This window comes from Hyla sarda, chromosome 5 (assembly GCF_029499605.1).
Source record: "Hyla sarda isolate aHylSar1 chromosome 5, aHylSar1.hap1, whole genome shotgun sequence".
Classification (NCBI taxonomy): Eukaryota; Metazoa; Chordata; class Amphibia; order Anura; family Hylidae; genus Hyla; species Hyla sarda.
This window is the reverse complement of record NC_079193.1, coordinates 31,058,744-31,084,347: the sequence shown is the minus strand read 5'-3', so window position 1 is coordinate 31,084,347 and position 25,604 is coordinate 31,058,744. Positions and strand designations below refer to the sequence as shown.

The 25,604-nt window shown below is 43.5% G+C and overlaps 1 protein-coding gene across 14 annotated transcripts in view; it reads right to left on the bottom strand.

The window, feature by feature from the left end:
- Positions 1–25,604, bottom strand: part of ADAM22 (ADAM metallopeptidase domain 22) — a 283,448-nt gene that overhangs the window by 26,497 nt on the left and 231,347 nt on the right. For 7 of the 14 annotated variants that reach the window (XR_008843837.1, XR_008843838.1, XM_056519133.1 and 4 more), the window contains exons 22-28: positions 25,106–25,225; positions 24,417–24,582; positions 22,288–22,393; positions 21,939–22,029; positions 19,474–19,491; positions 14,020–14,214; positions 8,531–8,631 (exon numbers count right to left, since the gene is read on the bottom strand). Coding sequence is in view for 12 of the 14 variants with exons in the window: in XM_056519133.1 (XP_056375108.1) it covers positions 8,531–8,631; positions 14,020–14,214; positions 19,474–19,491; positions 21,939–22,029; positions 22,288–22,393; positions 24,417–24,582; positions 25,106–25,225 (797 nt within the window). In the remaining 2 variants the exon portion in view is untranslated. The remainder of the gene's footprint in view (positions 1–8,530; positions 8,632–14,019; positions 14,215–19,473; positions 19,492–21,938; positions 22,030–22,287; positions 22,394–24,416; positions 24,583–25,105; positions 25,226–25,604) is intronic. The other 7 variants (XM_056519141.1, XM_056519144.1, XM_056519142.1 and 4 more) reach the window with 2 other exon arrangements.

Below are 25,604 nucleotides of genomic sequence, written 5' to 3'. Positions count from 1 at the left end.
CCAGCATGCCCGGACAGCCTTTGGATGTCCGGGCATGCTGGAAGTTGTCGTTTTGCAACAGCTGGAGGCACCCTGGTTGGGAAACACTGATTTAGATACACCTTTCATAGGTTAAAGTGCAGGACTTTTCTACTATATACTTATGTAAATTACATTTTTTAGATTCTCCTGAATGGTCAAACTTGATGCAAAATTTTAAAGGGGTATTCCAGGCAAAAACTTTTTTTTATATATCAACTGGCTCCGGAAAGTTAAACAGATTTGTAAATTACTTCTATTAAAAAATAGTAATTAGTAAATAGTAATTAGCTTCTGAAGTTTTCTGTCTAACTGCTCAATGATGATGTCATGTCCCGGGAGGTGTGCATGATGGGAGAATATCCCTTGCATGATATCCCCATATCCCCATAGGAGCTGGACAGCTCCCGGGACGTGAGTCATCAGAAAGCAGTTAGACAGAAAACAGCAACTCAACTTCAGAAGCTAATAACTATTGGAAGGATTAAGATTTTTTAATAGAAGTAATTTACAAATCTGTTTAACTTTCCGGAGCCAGTTGATATATATAAAAAAAAGTTTTTGCCTGGAATACCCCTTTAAGTTGTAGGGAAAAATTTACACAGCTGGATTTCTATTCTGCTCAAATTCAGCTCAGAAAAGCAGACTGCAGATTTTTTTGCAGTTTTGTGGAATTTGAGCAGAATTTGAGCGAAATTTCCATGCTTTCAAAGCACAGATTTTTTTCTTTTTTTTTTTAAATCAACTGGCTACGGAAAGTTAAACAGATTTGTAAACTACTTCTATTAAAAAATCTTAATCCTTCCTGTACTTATTAGCTGCTGAATACTACAGAGGAAATTCTTTTCTTTTTGGAATGCTCTCTGATGACATCACGAGCACAGTTCTCTCTGCTGATGTTATTATAATAATAACGCTTTATTTATTGTTGTCCTTAGTGGGATTTGAACCCAAGTCCCCAGCACTGCAAGGCAGCAGTGCTAACCACTGAGCTACCATGCTGCCCTTAGCATACATCTGCTATGCATGGTTGCTAAAATGGACAGAGATGTCAGCAGAGAGCACTGTGCTCGTGATGTCATCAATGTTCCAAAAGGAAAGGAATTTCCTCTGTAGCATTCAGCAGTTAATAAGTACGGGAAAGATTAAGATTTTTTAATAGAAGTAATTTACAAATATGTTTAACTTTCTGGCACCAGTTGATTTAAAAGAAAAAAGGTTTTCACTGGAGTACCCCTTTAACTTCAATGGAATTCTGCAAAATTTAATGGGTTACACCGCCGCTTAACATCTTATCAACAATTTAAAGGCTTACTAAAGATCAGGAGCATCTAGTAATCTACACTGTTTTAGGCCGCATTCACATCACAATTTTTGCGTCAGTCGAATGTATTGTTGAAATGGATGGCCTAAAATCCTATAAAAATCATTTACTAAAAAAAAAAACGATTCGAATGCATCTAAACATTGCATGTGTCAAAAGGTAAATTATCCCACATTTTATTAAACCAAAAAATCTTATCCGTTTTTATGTTTCTGGATCTTTATAGACTATTCCGACTGCTACTACTACAAAGAATGATGTATGATTCCACTGATTGAATTGTGCATTGATACGATTCAATACTATTTACATAGACGATGGGGGGAGATTTATCAAAAACTGTGTAGCGGAAGAGCGGTGCAGTTGCCCATAGCAACCAATCAGATCGCTTCTTTCATTTTTAAAGAGACCTGTGAAAAATGAAAGAAGCAATCTGATTGGTTGCTATGGGAAACTGCACCACTCTTCCTCTACACAGGTTTTGAAAAATCTCCCCCAATAATAATAAATAAATAAGTAAAATAAATAAATAAATAAATATGGATATTATTTCCATCCATTTTTGACTCGGGATATAAACTGCCGACAAAAAAACAAACAAAAAAACGGGAGGCGCATGCGCGCGGCTCACTGAGGAAGTCGCATCTCATGTGAGCTCCGTGCCGGCTGTGCACTTACCGCCATTTTCAGCGCCTTAACACGGCTCCCCAGCTACTCCAAGCTCACCGAGGATACCATGAGTGTCTCCCGATCCTCTAGGAGGAAACTTCAGAACCTTTCCCACGGCCTTTCTCAATCTATTCCTGACCTGTTCAGGACCGGGGCGAAATCCAAGATGGCCGCCGCGAGCTCCATTATGTCGGAGGAGAACTCTGAGGACGAGGCCCTGCCTCCACCAGATGACCTCACGCCGACAACTCTGTACCGCAATATACAGAAGATGTTTAAGGCCGAGCTTTCACAGGCGGTGGCCACGTTCTCGTCACAGATCCAGGAGCTGACTCAGCGGGTAGCGGATAACGAGGCGAAAATAGATGAACTGGCGGATGCGGTGGATGTGGACCGGCGGGACTTGGACGAACAGGCAGATAAGATGGCGGCCCTGGAATACAAGCTGGAAGACCTGGAAAACAGGTCACGGAGAGCTAACTTGCGGCTGAGGGGACTGCCGGAGTCGGTTACGGACTTCGCTAAGGTACTTACCGATCTGTTTTCTGAGTTGGCGCCCCAGCTCGAACCTGAACTGCTGAGATTTGACAGGATTCATAGGGCTCTGGCTAGGCCCAAAAACGCTGAACTACCAAGGGACATTGTCCTAAAATTGCATTATCCGGAGGTGCGGGATGTGCTGCTGCTTGCTGCCCGCGATTTGGCAGTTTTGCCGGGCCTGCCGCCCACTGCGAAGCTCTACTCCGATCTCGCTCCCTCCACACTTGCACGTCGGCGGGAGTTCATAACTTTGGCGCTTATCCAGAGGAAGGTGAAATATAGGTGGGGGTTCCCTTTCTCCCTCTCCTTTCAACTAAATGGCCGTTCCTACCTGCTCCGCACTCTGAAAGAAGCGCTTGTGGCCCTGAAAGCCGAAAACATTCAGCCCGTGGATCTGCCGCCGCTCCCACAGAGGGTCCGCCGTCCCACTCGTACCTGGACTCCGGTGACCAGGCCTGCCAAGCCTAAGAAGCATACCTGACCTAGGAACATTTACCTGAGTGACCGGTCTGCAATTGCTTACCCCGTGAGCCTCGTGGTCTGCTCCAACTGACGAGGTGCCATTCCTGTATGTTTTCTGTATTTTTTGCCTCACTGTCTGAACTATGCATCTGAACTTTTTTGCCTCGGATGGGACTTGGACCTATGCGCAGATGGCGGCGCATAGTCCGGAATAGTGTGACCTCACTACCCCTACAGGGGACTTGGAAGTGTGCTGGGTCCCGGACGGACCGGACCCGTGCTTCCCACTTGGACTTGTTTTCTTGTTTGTCTGTTTGGTTTGTGTTTTGTTGTCTGTCTTTTTGTTGTTTCCAGGTCTTATCGGAGGGGTGCCTGTTTATATGGACATTTACTGACCGTGGTGGGTGAAGTTTTGCATTATTGTTCTGTTTATCTATGGGCTCCTGTCCTGACCTCCCCTTGCATGGTGCTGATTAATCACAATGTGTAGGGTTATATCACATAATGTGAGGGGCTTTAATTCCCCCCACAAAAGTAGTAAATCATTTAGAGACTATGCAAAGCTACGCCCTGATATTATATGCCTCCAAGAGTCTCACTTCACCCCTGCCTCCCACCCGAGGTTTTTTCATAGATTGTACAAACGTTACTTCCTGTCCACCTTCCCTTCTAAGAGTAGAGGTGTCATTACTTTTCTTAATGACGCACTGACATTCGATGTGAGTACTATAACCACTGATCCTGATAGCCGATATGTGATACTACAAGGGACATTGTATGATAAACAGTTATGTGTCGTTAACTCATATGCACCCACTGCTGACCCTATTTCTTTTTTTAGTACATTATGTTCGCTGCTCGGTTCCATGAGATACGATTGGCTGATTTGGGCAGGTGATTTTAACTTTGTGTACCACAGTGACTTGGATCGCTCTCATACCGCCCCGCTTCGTAGATCCGGGCTCCGGCAGCGACAGGTACAGGGGCTGTTTAGTGACACGCACATAGCAGATGTTTGGCGAGAACACAATGGGAGAGCGAGGGGCTATACCTATTACTCTCAATCCCAGCACACGTATACACGCATTGATTGGATATTGGCTAACACACCACTGCTACCCTCCCTGCTGTATGCGAGACATGTGCCCTGTGCCTGGTCGGACCATGATGTAGTGCTGGCGGTGTTCCACTTAGCTAAGCCTTCCACAGTCCCTTTCCGCTGGAGGCTAAATGAGTCCTTACTTACCATTCCCAGGGTGAGTGCACAGTTAGATACTGAGCTGTCTGATTACTTTCATGTTAACTCGGGGTCAACTGGTGGGCCGTATTGGCTGTGGCTGGCCCATAAGTCCTACATGCGGGGTCGGATTATATCTGTAGCCACGGGTCTTAAAAAAGACCGCTCAGCGACTAGGGTTGCTTTAGAAGCTAAATTGCTCCGCCTGACCTATGCTCATCAGCTGTCTCCCTCTATGTTTCTGTATGCTGAGATTAGGCACACTAGGGTGCAGCTGGATGCATTGCTCTCTGTTGAGGTGGACAAAGCTATCAGATGGACTCGGTCCACTTATTATAGGTATGCAAATAAACCAGACCGCCTGTTGGCGTCAATGTTACGTAATACTACCTCATATAATAGAGTGCATGCGGTGCGACTTCGCCCTGGTGTGACTACCTCTAACCCGGACTTGGTGTACTCTGCTTTCCATTCCTTTTACTCCTCTTTGTATTCTTCCCCGCCTGATTCTTCTACCTCTATTCCTTCGGTTTCCTCCTACCTTGCTTCCTTGGCTCTTCCTACCTTGGATTCTGACGCTCTGGAGATTATGAATGGCCCATTTACTGCTGAGGAGGTGGAAGATGCGATTAAACATCTTAAGAATGGCAAGTCACCCGGGCCGGATGGTTTTTCGGCCGCTTACTATAAAAAATTTGCTAAACACTTAATCCCCCATCTGGTGGCCTTGTTTAATTCTATGAGAACCCCTGCCCCGCTCCCCAGTGAATTTTTGGATGCCCATATTACGGTGCTACCTAAGCCACATAGAGACCCTCTGCAACCTGCTAATTACCGGCCAATCACCCTTTTAAATATAGATACTAAATTGCTGACGTCCATTTTGGCTGCCCGGCTGAATAGGTTCTTGCCCTCCCTGGTCCATTCCGACCAGGTGGGTTTTGTCCCGGGGAGGCAGGCCCCAGATAATGTGCGCAAAATTATTAACCTGATCCATTGGTCCACCACTTCTAGGACCCCCATGCTAGCGCTGGCCTTGGATATTGAAAAGGCCTTCGATAGTGTGACATGGCCTTACTTGTTTTCTGTACTTCATACTTACGGCTTTACGGGACCTTTCATAACAGTATTATGTCATCTATACTCTTCCCCAGGGCTTTCCTCAAAATTCCGTCCACCACTCCTACGCCCCTGGAAATACGGAGAGGCACCCGTCAAGGTTGCCCGTTGTCTCCTGCTTTGTTTGCCCTGGCCATGGAGCCACTGGCGGCCCATATAAGATCTAATGCCAATATTAGGGGCGTGGGGGTGGGGGACAAGGAATATAAATGCAATTTATTTGCAGATGATTTTTTACTCACTTTGACCGGTCCACTGGTGTCTCTTCCCAACTTGCACTCGGTTTTGGAAACTTTCTCCGTAGTATTTGGGCTAAAAGTAAATACAGCTAAATCGGAGGTGATGTTTTGTAATGTGTCAGATCGGGTTCGACAGTTAGTGTTACTTAATTTTGGGTACAGGGATTCCTCTAGGGGCCTTACTTACCTGGGAGTTCGGCTAACCGACTCACTCGCCACCTTATATCATGCTAATTATGCCCCTATGTATAAAACGCTGAAAGAGGATCTGTCGAAGTGGGACTACCCATATATATCATGGATGGGGAGAGTAACTGTAATTAGAATGGTGATATTACCACGTTTGTTATATTTGTTCAGAACGCTCCCTATACCGATTAGCAAGGGGGACCTAGATGCCTTTCAAAAGATAGTATTTCAGTATATCTGGTCTAATAAGAGACCTAGGATTAGGAGGGCGGTAATGCACTACAATAAGAGGCTAGGAGGAGCATCGGTTCCCAATCTCCTTAAATATTACAACACAGCACGCATCGCTCAATTGGCCCAAATTAATATTAGAAGGGGCGCCCCGAGGTGGGTAGGTCTGGAGGAGGCGCTGGTTGCTCCACACTCTTTGTCTGTCTTGATGTGGTCCAATGCTCCAATAGCGTCCCGCCTGCCCTCCTCAGCACAAATTACGATGTATGCTTTGTCTCTCTGGCGTCAGGTCCGTTTTAAATATCTCCTGCAGTCTACTCCGTCTCCTTTGCTTCCATTTCTTTCTAACTCTTCCTTTCTTCCTGGCTGTACTCCCCTCTCCTTTCGGTGGTGGCATGGGAAGGGCTTATTCTGTATGCACCATTTCCTGAGGGGTCAATCATTGCATACTCTGGAATCTTTGCGCCAACACTACGAGTTACCCTTGTCAGAGTTTTTTAGGGCCCGCCAGATTCTCTCTTACTATAACTCTTGTATCCCACATCGCACACCCGTCACTGCTACTTCCTTTGAGAGACATATGTTGTACACTCCTGCTGCGACGGGTTTACTTTCCCTCCTGTATGCCCACCTTAATTCTCCCCCGGCAGAGTCGAAGTTGAAATTTATGTTGGATTGGGAGAGGGATACCAATATGTCTCTAACAATGTCACAGTGGAGAGAATGCTGTACGGCTATAACTAGGGGCAGTTGGCAGGTATCCCTGATGGAGACATCGTTGAAAATACTTCACCGCACGTATAAAGTCCCTGCACTCCTACATGCCATCTATCCTTTAATCTCACCTTTGTGTTTTAGGGGCTGTCAGTCCAGGGGTACAATGCACCATACATGGTGGACCTGTCCAGTGGTGCAGTCATTCTGGTCGCAGGTTCTGGACATGCTCTCCTCCATATTGGAGGCTCGGATCCCACGCACCCCTGCTTTTTGCCTGTTGAGTCATAAACCCTCCCAAATGGTATTTCGTACATTCAAGTTCTCCCAACATGTCCTTATTGCGTCCCGCATCCATATTGCGACGCAGTGGCAGAAAGCAGATTTACACTTCTCTATAGTGATAGACAGAATTAATACTATCATGCTCAATGAAAAGTTGTCGGCCATACGGGAAGATCGGGTAGAGGGCTTTAATACTCTGTGGGAACCATGGTTAGCCTCCTCATACTGTCCCAACATGTCCCATACCTTTACGCTTTATTGAGGCCTGCCGGGGTTTGCCGGGGGGGGGGGGGGGGGTTGGGATGAGTATGTATGTTTTGTTTAAATGATGTCATTACTCACCTGAATGCCACGAGTCCTTTCATGTTCTTTGTATTTGATGCGGGTAACCCGCTCCGTGGATTTTATATTACTATCTGACTATGCAAACCTGGAATGTTTGTTTATTGTTGGATCTGCGGATCCTATGTTCTTACCCATGTTTCTATACTGTGTTTGTATTACATGAATCTTTAATAAAGCTTCATCGTTTGATGGTAAAAAAAACGGGCCAAAATATTTACAGACTAAATCTAATGCATGTGTTGGATACGATTTGTTAATAAAAATCTATGGATACGTCTAGATATACACTTATGTACGATTTTCAAAGGTGGGATCGTAGGAACTCTACAGATGCAAAAGTTGTGATTTAAAGGGGTTATCCAGGAAAAAACTTTTATATATACATATATATATATATATATATATATATATATATATATCAACTGGCTCCAGAAAGTTAAACAGATTTGTAAATTACTTCAATTAAAAAATCTTAATCCTTTCAGTACTTTTGAGCTGCTGAAGTTGAGTTGTTCTTTTCTGTCTAAGTGCTCTCTGATGACACCTGTCTCGGGAACTGTCCGGAGTAGAAACTAATCGCCATAGCAAACCTCTTCTACTCTGCTGACATCTCTGCTTGTCTCAGGAACTGCACAGAGAGCACTGTTGCCAGACAGAAAAGAACAACTCAACTTCAGCAGCTGATAATTATTGGAAGCATTAAGATTTTTTAATAGAAGTAATTTACAAATCTGTTTAACTTTCTGGAGCCAGTTGATATAACATTTTTTTTTTCCTGGAATAGCCCTTTAAATGCGGCCTTACAAGTCATGGTCGATCCACCCTTGGGCCATGTTCACACGGCCAAATACGGAAAATACAAGCATACATTCCGCACATTTACTTGATGCAGCGGAACTAGGACCTCTTTGAATAATGCTGTCTTTATAGATGGCAATGCATTTCCAGGTGGAATCTGAAGAAACATTGATCAGTTTCAATGTTTCTGCGGACGTTGGAATCAAGATTTCCATTTGCTGCGGAAATTCCATTGTGTTCACTGTGCAGTAGAATTCCATGGAATTCAATGGGACTCTGCTGCAGAGGAATTTCTGAGCGGAATTCCGGGCACATTTCCGTGATGTGAATATAGCCCTAGATTCGCAGAGTTAAACTTACCTTGCCAGGAGTTACTCCTTGGTCGTCCGTTTTCGCAAACATCGGAGCCGTGTTTAGTGTCCGGGATTCTTTCGCTCCATGAGTGAGACAGCCCATTGGACCTAGGGAAAGAGAACAGACGGGAAATGAATCCTCCACCTGAAGTAAAAAGAGGATGTGTGTCTGTAGTGCTGGACAAACACCATGGAGGAAAGTGTCAGATTAATGACAACGAAAAAAAAAAAAACAGATTAAATACCCCCTGATGATCTAGACAGGCATAGGAAGACGAGATGTCCGCTACGTGGGTCGCATGAATGGTGCATCCTAAGAGTCATTGCTTCTACACTGGTTGCCATTGCAATGTTGTAGAGGGTTCTCTGTTTGCTTCTTTTACGTATTTATTAAACAATAAGATTTTATGGGCCTGCTTTTTTTTTCCTTTATCAGGGTACGTTCACACGGGCAGATTACCTGCGGAATCTCTGCAGCGTATTTGCTACGGAAAATCCGCAGCAGATTTTGCTTCCATTGACTTCAATGGCTCATCAGAAAATCCGCAATAGAGGCAGTTTTGCAGATTTTCCTTCGGACCCATTGAATTCAATGGTAGCAGATTATCTGCTGCGGATTTTCCGCAGCAAATACGCTGCGGAAATTCTGCAGGTAATCCGCCCGTGTGAATGTACCCTCAATGGGAAATGCCTGGTATTGCAACTCATTGTTATCCAAATGCATAGAGTTGAGCTACCAGACACATCCCATATGGTGCTGTTTCTAATCCCAGATAACCCTTTAAAATTTTGGATTAAAGTGTCACTGTGATTTAAAAAAAATATAGTTCAATGGTCTCAAAACTGTGGACCTCTGCCTGTTGCAAAACTACAACTCCCAGCATGCCCAGACAGCCGTTGGCTGTCCGGGCATGCTGGGAGTTGTGGTTTTGCAACAGCTGTAGGAACCCTGGTTGGGAAACAATGTCATAAAGAAGTGTTAAAAGTTTTGATTGGTCAGGGTCTGGGTACTGAGACACCCACCGATCACTCAGCTAAGCTTTCTTCTCCCTGTCTTTACCCCATGCTGCAGGAGACGGACTCCTTAGACAGTTTACAGAATTTGTCTCCTGCAGGGAGGTGGGAGACGAGGAGAGAGGCGATTAAAAGGGGCACTCCGGAGGAAAAAATGTTTTCAAACCAACTGGTGCCATAAAGTTATACAGATTTGTAAATTACTTCTATTTAATAATCTCAATCCTTCCAGTATTTATTAGCTGCTGTAGGCTTCAAAATAAGTTGTGTAGTTCTCTCCAGTCTGACCACAGTGCTCTCTGCTGACACCTCTGTCCATATCAGGAAGTGTCCAGAGCAGGAGAGGTTTGCTATGGGGATTTGTTCCTGCTCTGAACAGTTCCTGACACGGACAGAGGTGTCAGCAGAGAAAACTGTGGTCAGACTGGAGAGAACTACACAACTTCCTCTGGAGCATACAGCAGCTAATAAGTATTGGAAGGATTAAGATTTCTAAATAGAAGAAATGTACAAATCTGTATAACTTTCTGGCACCAATTGATTCAAATTTTTTTTTTCATTTTTTTCCCTCCGGAGTATTCCATTAACAGGCTCCTTGATCAGTGGGGATCTCAGCACGTAGACCCTGACCAATCGAAACTACTGAAACTATTGACATGTGAAACATTTTGTATTTAATGACAGTGACACAATTCCCCAATTAGATTCAGTGGAAGTGGAACAATTAGTAGTTAAAGGGGTACCCTGGTGGAAAACTTTTTTTTTTTAAATTAACTGGTGCCAGAAAGTTAAATAGATTTGTAAATTACTTCTATAAAAAAATATTTGTCCTTCCAGTACTTATTAGCAGCTGTATGCTACAGCGGAAATTATTTCTTCTTTTTGAATTTCATTTTTGTCTTGTCCACAGTGCTCTCTGCTGATACCTCTGTGAACTGTCCAGAGCAGCATAGGTTTGTTATAGGGATTTTCTCCTGCTCTGGAAAGTTCCTGATACGGGCATCAGGTGTCAGCAGAGAGCACTGTGGACAACACAAAAAAGAAATTCAAAAAGAAAATAATTTCCTCTGTAGCATACAGCTGCTAATAAGTACTGGAAGGACAAATATTTTTTAATAGAAGTAATTTACAAATCTGTTTAACTTTCTGGCACCAGTTGATTTAAAAAAAATGTTTTCCACCGAGGTACCCCTTTAAAGTGTACCTCCAGTTTCCGAAAACTTTTAATTACTGAGATGTGGGTGCTGGCACCTCTCCACCCAATTACTAAGAACCTAGGGCCAGTTTACACCGAGAAATTCCAGGCAGACTCTGATTGCAGCGGTATATCGATCAGAACGTGTACATTCTACTGGCAAAATCCAATTCCACGCTGGAATTTCTGCCACTGAACTTCCATAGTGTCTACTACGCAGCGGAATCCCATTGACACCAATGGGAAGCTGCTGCAAGCGGATTTAGCTTAGGAATTTCTTTGTGTAAACTGGCCCTTAGAAAATAGTCCGCTCGGAAATTTCGCTGCAGCAGAGTCCCATTGATTTCTATGGGATTCTGCTGCACTGTGCACTTCCTGATTTTGGCATCTGCAGAAACAATAAACCGTTTTTTTGTTTCTGTGGATTCCGCTCGGAATTGCATCGCCTTCTGTGGAGACGGCGTATTTATGAACGGTCCTAGCGCTGGCCGAACATGCCGATTTGTTAAATCCACAAATTTTATGCTGTGTGAACATAGCCTCAGGGTATGTTCACATAGCAGAATTTCCGAGCGGCGTTCATTGTTTTCAATGGGATTCGGCTGTACCGTGCACACAGCAGACTTTCTGCAACAGATGTTTCTGCTGCGGAAATTCCAATTCAGCTCTGATGAGAATTCTTTCGGCAGAATCCACTTGGAAATACATGGCCATTTATTGAGACGTTACATTTCCTAGCGGTCTTAGCGCAGGCGGAACATGCTATTTGCGGAATGCCTGCCCGTGTTTTCCAGGCGGGCTTTGTGCAAAATTTCCACCAAGGAACTTCTGCCCCTTCATCTTTGGCATTGGTGGGGGTATCGACACCTGGACCTTCATCGATCAAACTCCTGACATGTCACCTTTCAAAAACAGAAAGTACACTTTAAAGTGTAGCCGTCAGATCCAACAAAAAAACTTTTTTTTATATATCACTCAGTAGCTAATCGTGACCATGTACATCTAATTTTTATGTGTCTAGCACCTTTATTTATTTTTTTTTACACTTTTAGTTTAGCTCACTAGTCTGAATTCCTCTCAAAGGGAGGGGGCGTGGCCTCACTGTGCTGGTCTCCGCCCCCTCCCTCAGTATGCTGTCTGCTCACATCTCTCCTAGCATTAGCAAAACTACAACTCCCAGCTTGTCCTCACTGACAGTAGCGGGACACAAGCGGACAGTGGGAGGATTTTTCCTCCAGCTCTGAGCCCTGCGCGCACAGCTGTCAATCAAGGAAGTGTGTCCATGACATAGGTGATGACACATGGACACAGCAGGACTAGTATGTGTCCAAGCAGGCAGAGGGGGGCAGTTGTTTGACTGTATTTCATACTGAAAATTTTCGAATGAAAGCAATTGCAAAACCTATTGGTTATACATGCTTTACAACATATCAAAAGTTTTTTTTATCTGACAGTGACCATTTAAAGGGGCACTAGGCTTGGAAACAATTTAAGAAAAATATGGATAGAACTTACCTATTTTTTAGCCTTTCTGCAAGTTCCCAGGCTCGCAGACACTGAAAACAAGGGGGCTATCTTATCCCTTCTATGTCCAGCGGGGCTTAATTAAAGGGTCAGAACATAGGATTCCTTGGAGGTTCCCCTGCCTCCCATATGAGTATACCAGTACTATATTAGTTATATGAGATAGTTGGGGCCCAACCTTGTTACATAATTTGTACTGGGATCCAGAAGACTCTCCAGGAAGCCCAAGCCTATAGGGACCCACTTGGACAATTCATGCCTCTGTTTTAGGATGCCAGTGTTAAAGGGGTACTCTAAAGGGCAAAAAAATCTTACTCTTTCCAGTACTTATCAGCAGCTGTATACTACAGGAAGTTGTATAGTTCTTTCCAGTCTGACCACAGTGCTCTCTGCTGACACCTCTGTCCATGTCAGGAACTGTCCGGAGCAGGAGAGGTTGGTTGCTATGGGGATTTTCTCCTGCTCTGGACAGTTCCAGAGGTGGCAGTAGAGAGCACTGTGGTCAGACTGGAAAGAACTACACAAATTCCTCTGGAGCATACAGCAGCTGATAAGTACTGGAAGGATTAAGATTTTTAAATAAAAGTAATTTACAAATCTGTATAACTTTCTGGCACCAGTTGATTTGAATTTTTTTTTCTCCTCCAGAGTACCCCTTTAATTCTATCAACAAGCTGCTGTCAACCACAGAGATGCAAAGAGAAGGTAGGTAGCTTCATTGTATCATGCAATGGGGTATCCAACCAGTTAATAAGGTCAAGTATAAGATTTACGACAATTCTTTGCTTTGACTTCAAAGGAGCAAAACGATGGTGAATGACCCCGGCCTTACCCCAAGGTTATAATGGTAATGCTCCCTAACCTGAGGCTCTCCTGCTGTTGCGAAACTACAACTCCCAGCACGCCCTGACAGCCTGCGGCTGTCAGGGCATGCTGGGAATTGTAGTTTTGCAGCAGCTGAAGGCACACTGGTTGGGAAACACAGGGATAGGGGATAACTAGCTAATCAATGGGGGTCCCAGTGAGAATGGAGGTCAGTGGGACCACCGCTCCATTCCCTATCTATGGGACTTCAAAACCTAGCTAAATTTAAAGGGGTATTCCAAGAAAAAACTTTTATTATATATATCAACTGGCTCCAGAAAGTTAAACAGATTTGTAAATTACTTCTATTAAAAAATCTTAATCCTTTCAGTACTTATGAGCTTCTGAAGTTAAGGTTGTTCTTTTCTTTTCTGTCCTCTCTGATGACACCTGTCTCGGGAAACGCCCAGTTTAGAAGAGGTTTGCTATGGGGATTTGCTTCTAAACTGGGCGTTTCCAGAGACAGGTGTCATCAGAGAGCACTTAGACAGAAAAGAACAACCTTAACTTCAGAAGCTCATAAGTACTGAAAGGAGTAAGATTTTTTTATAGAAGTAATTTACAAATCTGTTTAACTTTCTGGAGCCAGTTGATATATATAAAAATGTTTTTTTCCTGGATAACCCCTTTAATGCTCAGCAATGTTAGGAAGTCCCATAAGGAATGAATAGCGCTCAGGGAACAGTACCATAACCTATATAATTGATATGGAAATTTAAAGGGACAGCTCATAATTTGGCAGTTTGGCAGCCGCCACCCCAACTCCCCACCCCCCCCCCCCCCAAAACAAATACACACACACACTAGTGACGATGCCACGGCTCCTTTGAAGTCAAATTTCGAATAGATTTTCCTTTATCACTATTCCACAAAGAAGAAAATTAAAAAAAGAATCAAACCTTCTGCAAAATAATGAAATGTTCTGACTAATGGAATAATGTGGGATGGAACAGGCAGAAATCTGAAAATGCGACAGAATAGCAGACCTCTTCTTAGAACTAGATCCTGAGTTTGAGCTGACTCCGGGAGGCAAGTCGCTATAAAAGGAGTCGACATCTCCAGCCTTTTTTACATAATCTCCCTGGGGTATTTGTCTAAAGCATAATAGATATCGTAAAGTCAGAAAACAAGACAAACGCACATAGAAACGGCACAGACATTAAAAGCATTACTTCAGAAGGAGAGGAAGATACAGAGAGGGTAAATGGGACATGAATGGTTCACTATGCACAAGTCATCAACACGTGGACTTTATAGCGACCGGATGTATGGGTCACCCAAGAGGACACGGACAAAGCTCAGGAAGAAGTAATAACATTATAATGAATATACATACAAAAGTCTAAACAATGGCGACCTATCAGAGACTATGATTCAAGAAGAATGAGGCCCAATGAGTCCAGGATTTCAATTGTTCCCTGTTCTATTCAAATAGAGTAACTGAAAAAACTTTGAATGTTGGTGGCCTCGGGGACTGGCGTAGGGACTACTGATCTACACTGTACCCAACTTGGTATTTTCAAGGTCTAGGTCTCTTAGACTAGAGGTCCACAACCCAGTCCTCAAGGCCAAAAACAGTCCAGAATTTGAAATGTTCCCTGTTCTATTTCAATGGAGTAACTGAATAAAATACAGAATGTTGGTGGGCCTTGAGGACTAGGGTGGGAACCACTGGTCTACACTGTATCTAACTTGGAAATATAGTCTAAGGTCTCCTAGACTGTATCCAACATGGTTTTATATTCTGAGGTCTCCTACACTGTATCCAACTTGGTGTTATACATACAGTGATCCCTCAGCTTACAATGGCCTCAACATACAATAGTTTCAACATACAATGGTCTTTTCTGGACCATTGTAACTTGAAACCAGACTCACCATACAATGTACGGACAGTCCAGATTAGTGATGAGCGGCATTGCCCATATTCGAATTTGCGATATTTTGCGAATATATTGACGAATATTCGTCCTATATTCGTGAACTTTGCTTATTCGTTATATTCGCATAATGGCGTATTCGAGGAAGAAAGCAGTGAGGGGGTGGGCAAATTTACTATTGGTTGCTAGGGATGTTGTTGATAACCTCTGACAAGTGTATTTGCATCATTCTAATTGGTCCACAAGTGAAAAGAAGGAATAAGCGAATATTCCCATATGCGAATGTGCAAATATTCACATATGCGAATATGCGGGAAAAAGTGAATATTCATAATTTCGCAATATTCGCAAATTTGCAATAAAAATTTGAAATGCGAATATTCGCGCCCAACACTACTCCAGATCTGTGAAACGTGTCAATGGCTGGAAAAAACGACCAATCAGAATGGTCATTCACTGGTAGAACCCCCGTATTACTGAAGTGAATGCACTGACTGGTGTCTGGTAGCACCCCCTACAGTACAGGGAGGTATTACATGTTCTGTACTACTCATTACCTGTGCCAGGGTTAGCTGCTCCGTTGGACACCAGGTGGGGGTGGCTCCATGTTACTTTTTTAGGACACTGTGTACTGTACAGGACCCTGAAGAAGCTTCTGTCCTCTACATAGACAGTGATTACAGCTCTCTTACTTTTATATGTAAGGATTTGCTTTATATGTAAGGATTTGCTTTATCTATATTAGGTATCTACTTATTTTTCTTTAATCCTCACTTTTTTCTATTTTTGGATGACATTAAGGGGCTTCAGAACCAATTACCAGGTTTCCATAGAGTTATGGGCTCAACATAATGGTCGTCCTGGAACCAATTAATACTGTAACTTGAGGGACCACTGTATTATACTTTGAGGTTTCCAACACTGGATCCAACACGGTTTTATACTCTGAGGTATCCTAGACTAGAGGTCCCCAACCCAATCCTCAAGCCCCAACAACAGTCCAGGATTTGAATTTGTCCCTCTTCTATTCCAATGGGGTAACTGAAAAAGAATGTTGAGGGACCTTGTGAAATGGGTTGGGGAACACTGCTAAGGGTAGAAGAAGGAAATATTGTGGTGAGATATGTTGATTGTTTCAGAAGGGACAAATTTTTTCATCTACATCTTGACGCTAAACCACCTTCCCATTTCGTGCCCACAGTTTCTGGTTTTACCAACTGGATAATCTCAATAGGCAGTAACCATGGACAGATAAAGGAAAATGCACTAATGTATTCAGCTTGAATAGCTTTCTGAATAGGTTGACCATAGTCCTGTTATTTAATTCATTTCAGTAGAGGTAGCCTACAACTATATATGGGGCAGTACAGGGGCCTACAACTATATATGGGGCAGTACAGGGGCCTACAACTATATATGGGGCAGTACAGGGGCCTACAACTATATATGGGGCAGTACAGGAGCCTACAACTATAAATGGGGCAGTACAGGGGCCTACAACTATATATGGGGCAGTACAGGGGCCTACAACTATATATGGGGCAGTACAGGGGCCTACAACTTTATATGGGGCAGTACAGGGACCTACAACTATATATGGGGCAGTACAGGGGCCTACAACTATATATGGGGCAGTACAGGAGCCTACAACTATATATGGGGCAGTACAGGGGCCTACAACTTTATATGGGGCAGTACAGGGGCCTACAACTATATATGGGGCAGTACAGGGGCCTACAACTATATATGGGGCAGTACAGGGGCCTACAACTTTATATGGGGCAGTACATGGGCCTACAACTATATATGGGGCAGTACAGGGGCCTACAACTATATATGGGAGCAGTATAGGGGCCTACAACTATATATGGGGCAGTATAGGGGCCTACAACTATATATGGGGGCAGTATAGGGCCTACAACTGTATATGGGGCAGTACAGGGGCCTACAACTATATATGGGGCAGTACAGGGGCCTACAACTATATATGGGGCAGTACAGGGGCCTACAACTAAATATGGGGGCAGTATAGGGGCCTACAACTATATATGGGGCAGTACAGGGGCCTACAACTATATATGGGGCAGTACAGGGGCCTACAACTAAATATGGGGGCAGTATAGGGGCCTACAACTATATATGGGGCAGTACATGGGCCTACAACTAAATATGGGGGCAGTATAGGGGCCTACAACTATATATGGGAGCAGTACAGGGGCCTTCAACTATATATATGGGGCAGTATAGGGGCTAAAACTGTATATGGGGCAGTATAGTGGCCTACAACTATATATGGGGCAGTACAGGGGCCTACAACTATATATGGGGGCAGTACAAGGGCCTACAACTATATATGGGAGCAGTACAGGGGCCTGTACAGGGGCCTACGACTATATATGGGGCAGTATAGTGGCCTACAACTATATATGGGGCAGTATAGGGGCCTACAACTATATATGGGGCAGTACAGGAGCCTACAACTATATATGGGGCAGTATAGGGGCCTACAACTATATATGGGAGCAGTATAGGGGCCTACGACTATATATGGGGGTGTATCCCCTCCCCCCCCCAAAAAAAAAAAAAAAAAAAACATACCCAAAGCATGCTGCCACTGATCCTAAAAATACCACTGGGGCTAGGATTCCACTGAGGTTTTGCTCTGAGGTTTTTTTTTTAGGGTAAAAAAAAACGCCTTTTCGTATGTTTTTACCTTTGTGTGGAAATAACATTTTTGGCCCCTTTGGCAGTTTTTATGAATTTTGTTGGGTACCAAAAAAAAATAAAAATTATGCAGTAGGGATGGGAAAAATTGTAGGGAACAAAATTTATATTTTTTATAATTTTTTATTTTTTTTACATTTTTCAATCGGGGAACAATTTAAGTGAGCGGGCAGGGACATAAAAATGTATCCGGCAATATTAAAAATGCATAAAGGGGCCATGTAGTTGTAAAAATAATGTGTTTTTTCTATTAATTTTGTAACACTTTTTATTATTAATATATTTTAATAATGTAATTTATAAAATGTGATTTATATTAACTACTGTGTTACTTTATTAACTATATGTCCGATATTACAGTATTTCGGTACTACCACTATTCCCAGCATGAAACAGAGTCTGTTCAATGCTGGGAGCTCTAGTACCTGCAGATCTTGAGACCCGTTGCGAACCGGATTTATAATCCAGAGAAACAGGTGCCACTCTGCAGTGATCCGCAATCTCTGCTGTGAACTCCGGCCGGCCGGTGATGTTAAAAGAAATGCACATCACTGAATCCTATTTGATGCTGAGAGTTGTGATTTGCCGGCACCATCTGGCCAATCACAACTCTCAGTGACAAATATGAATCAGTGAAAAAGGATTGCATTTTGCAGTTTCTTATTGACTTGCACCCAACATCTGTCTGTGGTGTTTTTTAAAGGTTTTTTGGGTTTTTGCCCAAAAAGACCTAAGTGTATTTCTAGCCTAAAGGGTAAAAAAAATCGTCAAAAAAAGCCACTAAAGAGTAAACAAAACCCCCAAAAATGTGGGTACGGTTTCATATTTCCCTACTGACTCCCAACTAACATCGAGCCGCAGCGGTTTGGCCCAAAAATGCCATGTGGCAAGGGGCATTTTTAGGGACAATTTTTTTTCTTTTTTACATACAATTTTTGTCATGTGATTTATCTGCATTTATCAGTGAAAGACAAAGGGCTCTAACCCCTTGGACTGTTGACAAAAACAATTAATTATAAATCCTCATTCTTTTGTGGAGACCGGCTATAATACAGTGGCATATTTAAGTGGGGGTAGGGAGAAGTGACCTTGGGTGCTGGGTGCCAGAGTGGGCACCAACACATCACTCAGCCTCATTTAGGATATGGGGATAGAACTTGGTCCCTATCCATGTCCTAGAGAACATAAGTACTGATATACATCTCAAAAGTAATACACAAAGCACACTGAGACAATGTGTAACCAAAAACGGGTCTATCAAACAGCTTATACTACTTATTACAGACAAACATTGAAACGTGAATATTAGACCACAATCTGTTATAAAGTGGACCAGCTTACAGGATGTAGCAGAGCTGAATTTGTCATTTAACTTCACATGCAGTACGTAGTTATCACATGCAGTTGTTATCACTTTATTTCATCCAACAATCTAAGCTCTGCAACATCTGCATAGAGTGAAATGGAACAGTGCCATGGCTAGGGCGGAGCCGTCTATTTTCTGGTTAAAGTATTTTTCTATTTAGTGAAAATGAGTACTAGGGTCTGGGAAGCGAAATCTGTCTAAAATAAAACAAATCCATGAAGACTTCTTACAGGATGACTACTCGTCCCTTGTGCTGAGCAGACAATAGGAACCAATCGGCCATGGAGTGTGGGACATATAAATGGAGGTTATGATGAAAAAAGGAAACAACAGTAAACTAGTGAAAGTGATGGAACGTGGTGTAATGCACAGGCAGGACTTACCTTTCTCTCCGGTAGTTTCTTTATATGTCAAAGAAAAAAACAAATCATTACTAAAACATAGCATTCTGACTAAAGGAATCTCTAAGAAACACTCGGCAAAATATTAAAAACTGAGTAAAAAATAGTATGTGCTCTTTGTCACTAGTGCTGATGTGCACTTCCCCAAGTTAAGACTCGTGACTACAGCATGTCTTCGGACAATAGGACAATATCATTTTTTTTTTTTTTTGCATAAGCTGCACAATTCACGTTTTTTCGGGCAGTTATTAATACAATGACAAAAAACTAGCATACTTATTTTGGACAAAATTTGGTAGTTTTTTTTAAAACACATTTTGGCCAAGTTTTCTTGTGTAAACATGTCAAAAATCATGACTTTTGCACCAAAAAACTGCATATAAAGGCTCCAAAATATAAAATAGAAATTATTTAAAAAAAATAAATGGTATGTAAACATATTAGGAAAAGTCTAGGCAAAAGCGCAAGGAATATATACATATTTGTTAAAGTTTACCAGGAAGGTGTCGGGGATGGTCAGAAGCCTGATTGACCTTAAGGGTCTGTTCACACATACAGTATCCTGTGCATATGTGATGCACAGGATTTGAAGCTGCAGATCTATATCTATGTTCAGTCATTTAGTTTACATTGATATCTGCAGCATAAAATCTGCAGCTTTAAATCCTGCACATATGTGCAGCATACTATATGTGTGAATACATCCTAAGGGTACTGTCACAAGAGCGGATCCACAGCGTATTTTACGCTGCGGATCGGCCGCTGAAGGACCGTTACATAGTGCCTTTAGACGTGCCTGCTTGGAGTGGCAATATGCTGCTACGAGCAGACACACTGCGATGTGATAGTTGCCGCGTGCATGCGCAGTATACTCGCACTTTGCGGCAGCTCTCGACCTAGCTCATGGAGCAGGGGGAGCGGCCAGGATGTGGGTGAGTACACCGCGCATGCAACTCGCACATCGCTTAAGTATGTTCACAGGTGCATATTTTCTGCTGCAGACTGGCTGTAGCAGATTTTGCTACGCATTGAAGTCAGTGGGCAGCAAAATCTGCAGCCGCATATCTGCAGCAGATCTGCATAAAAAATAGGCACGTGTGAACCTACTCCTAAGGGGTATTCCAGCACCAATAAACGTATCCCCTGTCCAATAAATGTCTGATTACAGGGGGTCTAACCTCTGGGGCCAACCACGATTTCACAAATGGGGACCTGTTCCCTCTGCTGAATGGAGTGATGTGTCAGCATGCGCTCTATTCATTGTCAATTCAGCAGGAAGTCGAGGTTCCATTCTAGACATTGCAGGGGGTCCCAGAAGTTGGACCCCTTGCTACCAGACACTTATGCTTTATCCGGTAGATAAAGGGTAAGTTATTTAGTGCTGGAGTACCCCTTTAGGGTGTATTCACACATACAGTATCCTACACATATTTGATGCTTCAGATTCAAATCCGGTGCATCAAATATGCGCAGGATACTATTGTAGATGTGAATAAACCCTTAAGATATTCATAGTGGTGCCTGCCAGCTGAATGACAAATATACAGTGACCCCTCGACCTACGATGGCCCGACATACGATAATTTCAACATGCGATGGCCTCTCAGAGGCCATCGCATGTTGAAGGCAGCATCAACATACGATGCTTTTGTATGTCGGGGCCATCGCATAAACGTCTATCTGGCAGCACAGACTGCTTCAGCTGCCGCCGGATAGCTGTTTACGGTGCCCTGTGAGCTCCGGTGATGTCTCTTACCTGTCCTTGGGGCTCCGGCGCTTCCTCTTCGGGATCCTCTGCATCGTCGGCGCTCTCCATTGACGTCATCACGTCGCTGCGCACGCCATCCCGTCAACCACTAGGAGCGGCATGCGTAGCGACGTGATGGCGGCGACGGAGAGCTCGGATGCCGGGGAAGCAGAGGCCTTGCCAGAGCGTCGGGGACACCTCGGGGATGCGGCGACAGCGATGGACGGCGACATCCCGGGCAGCGGTGACGATCGGTGATGGTGCGGAGCGGCGGGGACAGGTGAGTACAACTTCCTCTAACAGTGGTCTACAACCTGCGGACCTCCAGATGTTGCAAAACTACAACACCCAGCATGCCCGGACAGCCGTTGGCTGTCCGGGCATGCTGGGTGTTGTAGTTTTGCAACATCTGGAGGTCCGCAGGTTGTAGACCACTGTCCTATACTTTACATTGCACAGATCCCTCAACATGCGATAGTTTCAACAAACGATGGTCCGTTTGGAACGGATTACCATCGTATGTTGAGGGACCACTGTATCCTGTCTATGGTCACTGTAATGGCTGCCCTAAGGTCTGACATTTAGCAAGAAGCCAAAGTGGAGCCAATCCCTGTAGTCAGGAGGAACACATCACTTAGAACCAGATCTACCATTACATATAAGAATAAAAACATACAGGACATGCAGTGCAGGCACTTACTTGTAACCCCAAGCTGTAATTCCTAAGACCAAGACCAACACTAGCATGGTACCAGTAATAGCGCCTATGATAATGTTTGTACTAACAATCCCTGAAAGAGAAGCATAAATAATATAAGAGGCTTCTGCAAACCATATATTGTTTATTGTAGTGTTTCCCAACCTGGGTGCCTCCAGCTGTTACAAAACTACAACTCCCAGCATGCCCGGACAGCTGTCCGTGCATGCTGAGAGTTGTAGTTTGCCACACCTGGAGGCACCCTAATTGGGAAACACTGGTATTGTGTATAGTAATGGTACAATATCATAGTGAATATGACAATAATAATGCAGGCCATGTACATACTGACCGTCATTGGGTTTTACTTCTTTTTTCTCCTGGAAAGGGAAATAAGCGCTGCAGTCGTCTCCGCTGTAGTCTTCATCACAGACGCACTTCAGTTCGTTGCTGCAGATCTGCAAAAAGAGGACATGCAAGCTTTACGTCCGCATCTCCAAAATCATGCAAGGAAATAAGTTATGTGGCCTTCAGAAAATAAAGCGTATTGACCTTTAACCCCTTAAGGACCCGGGCTTTTTCGTTTTTTTCATTTTCAATTTTTCCTCCTTAACTTTAAAAAATCATAACTCTTTAAAATTCTCACCTAAAATTCTATATTATGGCTTATTTTTTGCGTCACTAATTCTACTTTGTACTGACATTAGTCATTTTACCCAAAAATCTACGGTGAAACGGGAAAAAAAATCAATGTGCGACAAAATTGATGAAAAAACACTATTTTGTAAGTTTTGGGGGCTTCCGTTTTTACGCAGTACATTTTTCAGGCAAAATGATACCTTATCTTTATTCTGTAGGTCCATACGGTTAAAATGATACCCTACTTGTATAGGTTTGATTTTGTATCACTTCAGAAAAAAATCATGAATACATGCAAGAAAATGTATACGTTTAAAATTGTCATCTTCTGACCCCTATAACTTTTTTATTTTTCTGTGTTCAGGGCGCTATGAGGGCTCATTTTTTGCCCTGTGATCTGAAGTTTTTAGCGGTACCATTTTTGTTCTGATCAGACTTTTTGATCACTTTTTATCCACTTTTTTGTGGTATAAAAAGTGATCAAAAATGCGCTATTTTGGACTTTGGAATTTTTTTGCGCGTACGCCATTGAACGTGCGGTTTAAAAAGTGGTATATTTTTATAATTCGGACATTTCCGCATGCGGCGATACCACATATGTTTATTCTTATTTACACTGTTTTTTGTATTCTTGGAAATGCCGGGTGATTCAAACTTTTATTAGGGGAAGGGATAATTGAAAGGGTTAATGATTTTTTTACACTTTTCTTATGCAGTATTATAGCTCCTATAGGGGGGGCTATAACATTGTATGTACTGATCTTTTACACTGATTGATCCATCTCCATAGGAATGGATCAATCAGTGTTTTCGGCGATTGAATGCTCAAGCCTGGATCTCAGGCTTGAAGCATTCAATCGGCGATTGGACAGCGCAGGAGAAGGTAAGAAGACCTCCTCCTGTGCTACAGCTGTTCGGGATGCCGCAATCATACCGCAGCGATCCCGAAAAGCTCCCTGAGCTAGCCGGGCACTTTTACTTTAGTTTTTAGCCGCGCGGCTCAGCTTTCAGCGCGCGGCTAAAGGGTTAATAGCGCGCGGCACCGCAATCAGTGCCGTGCACTATTAGAGGCGGGTCCCGGCTTCACTATGACGCCGGGCCCACCGCTATATGATGCGGGGTCACCGTGTGACCCCGCGTTATATCGAAGGACGTACCCATACGTCCTGGGTCCTTAAGAGGTTAAAGGGGTTGTCCAGTAAAAATGTATCCCCTATATTTTAGGACATGTTCACAAGAGGACATAGTTTTCATTTAGAGGGGCAAAGGTTTAAAAGTAATATCAGGAAGTATTATTTTACTGAGAGAGTAGTGGATGCATGGAATAGTCTTCCTGCAGAAGTGGTCGCTGCAAATACAGTGAAGGAGTTTAAGCATGTATTGGATAGGTATAAGGCTATCCTTCATATAAGATAGGGCCAGAGACTATTCATTGTATTCAGAATATTGGGCAGACTAGATGGGTCAAATGGTTATTATCTGCCGACACATTCTGTTTCACCCAGCAAAATGTCCGCCGGGAAAATTTTTGCCAGAACATGTCAATTTTTTGGCCAGAACATGTCAGTACTAGGACCTCTTGGAAATGCATCATCTCCATAGACTACAATGCATTTCTGAGCAGATTCGGAATTGGGATTACTGGAAATTCCGCCATGTGCACCGGGCCGCAATATCCCATTGAAAGCAATGGGATTCTGCTGCAACTGAATTTTCAAGATAAAGCAGGAAGAAGGCAGCTATGTTCTTTTTAATACCGGATAAATGAATTCCCCTGCATATCAAAACAGATGCAGTAATATGGTTTTGTATATAACCAATGTGTTTTAGGCTACTACTTACACCGTGCCCAGAACAGATCTTTTTTGTGCTTCCGAGGCAAGAACTGAAATTAAAGGGATCCACCGGAAGGCATCTTTGATCCAGACACATCATTTGCTCTCCGCACGGTGTGCCATCTCCTACATATCCGAGATCAGTTTCCTCATCCAGCTTTACATGTCCACCGCTGAGGAGATAAACATTTGCACATTTACATCAGTCATTACAAGAGGCTCTTGCCTATGGGCAGCCTAGTTCTCCACTGTCTCTGTTCTTATATTTGTACAGAGACTGTCAGGTTGCTATGTATATGTGCACACACAACAGGCTGTCAGTCAGAGCTGGGGGGGGGGGGGTAGAGAGAGCTTTACATGGGACTGCTGCTCTTAAAGGGGTAGGGAATCCAAAGGATAGGGGATAAGATGTCTGATCATGGGGGACTCCGTGATCTCTGTGCAGCACCTGGCGTTCGTTTGGGTGCAGAAGGCAGGGTCGTGACCTCACGCCACGCCCTCTCAATGCAAGTCTATGGGAGGGGGCGTGGCTGCCGCCACGCCCCCTCCCATAGACTTGCATTGAGAGGACGTGGCGTGACAACATGAGGGGATGTGGCAAAAGATGACACAACCCCCACCCCCCGCTCCAAGCGTTCGGTACAAAATGATCCGAACTCTGGGGCAACAGAGTACCCCTTTAACCATATTGATTACCTGCAGTTTAATAATTTCCCTTGATTTTGGACAGATGACATAGTAATGGAGTCAACCAGTTCTCCAAGTCTTGGCACTCCAGAAATGTTGGTGCACAAAAGATAACCACAAAGGACGTCCCTGAAAGACAGAGAAGAACACAAACTGCTACATGAGAAGTCATTGGTGACAGTACACAATGATAACATGGCAGTCTGCATCATGAAGCAGCTGTCTAGGATTAGAGAAACGTGTACTCTGTTCCAAAACCAGGACCTTACTTGAGGCTGCAAATCCAATAAGCAGAACTGCAATACCAGACACAACCTATGGACAGGTGTGGCAACCTCTTTAGGGCCCATCCACATGGCAGAATTTCCACGTGCAATCCAGCATAAAAATTCAGTTCGGAAATTTTGTTGCTGCAGCCTCGGAATGGAATTCTGCTGCACTGTCCATCCACATGGCAGAATTTTCAGCGGAAATTCGAATTCTGCGGAAATTTAAATTACAAAATTCC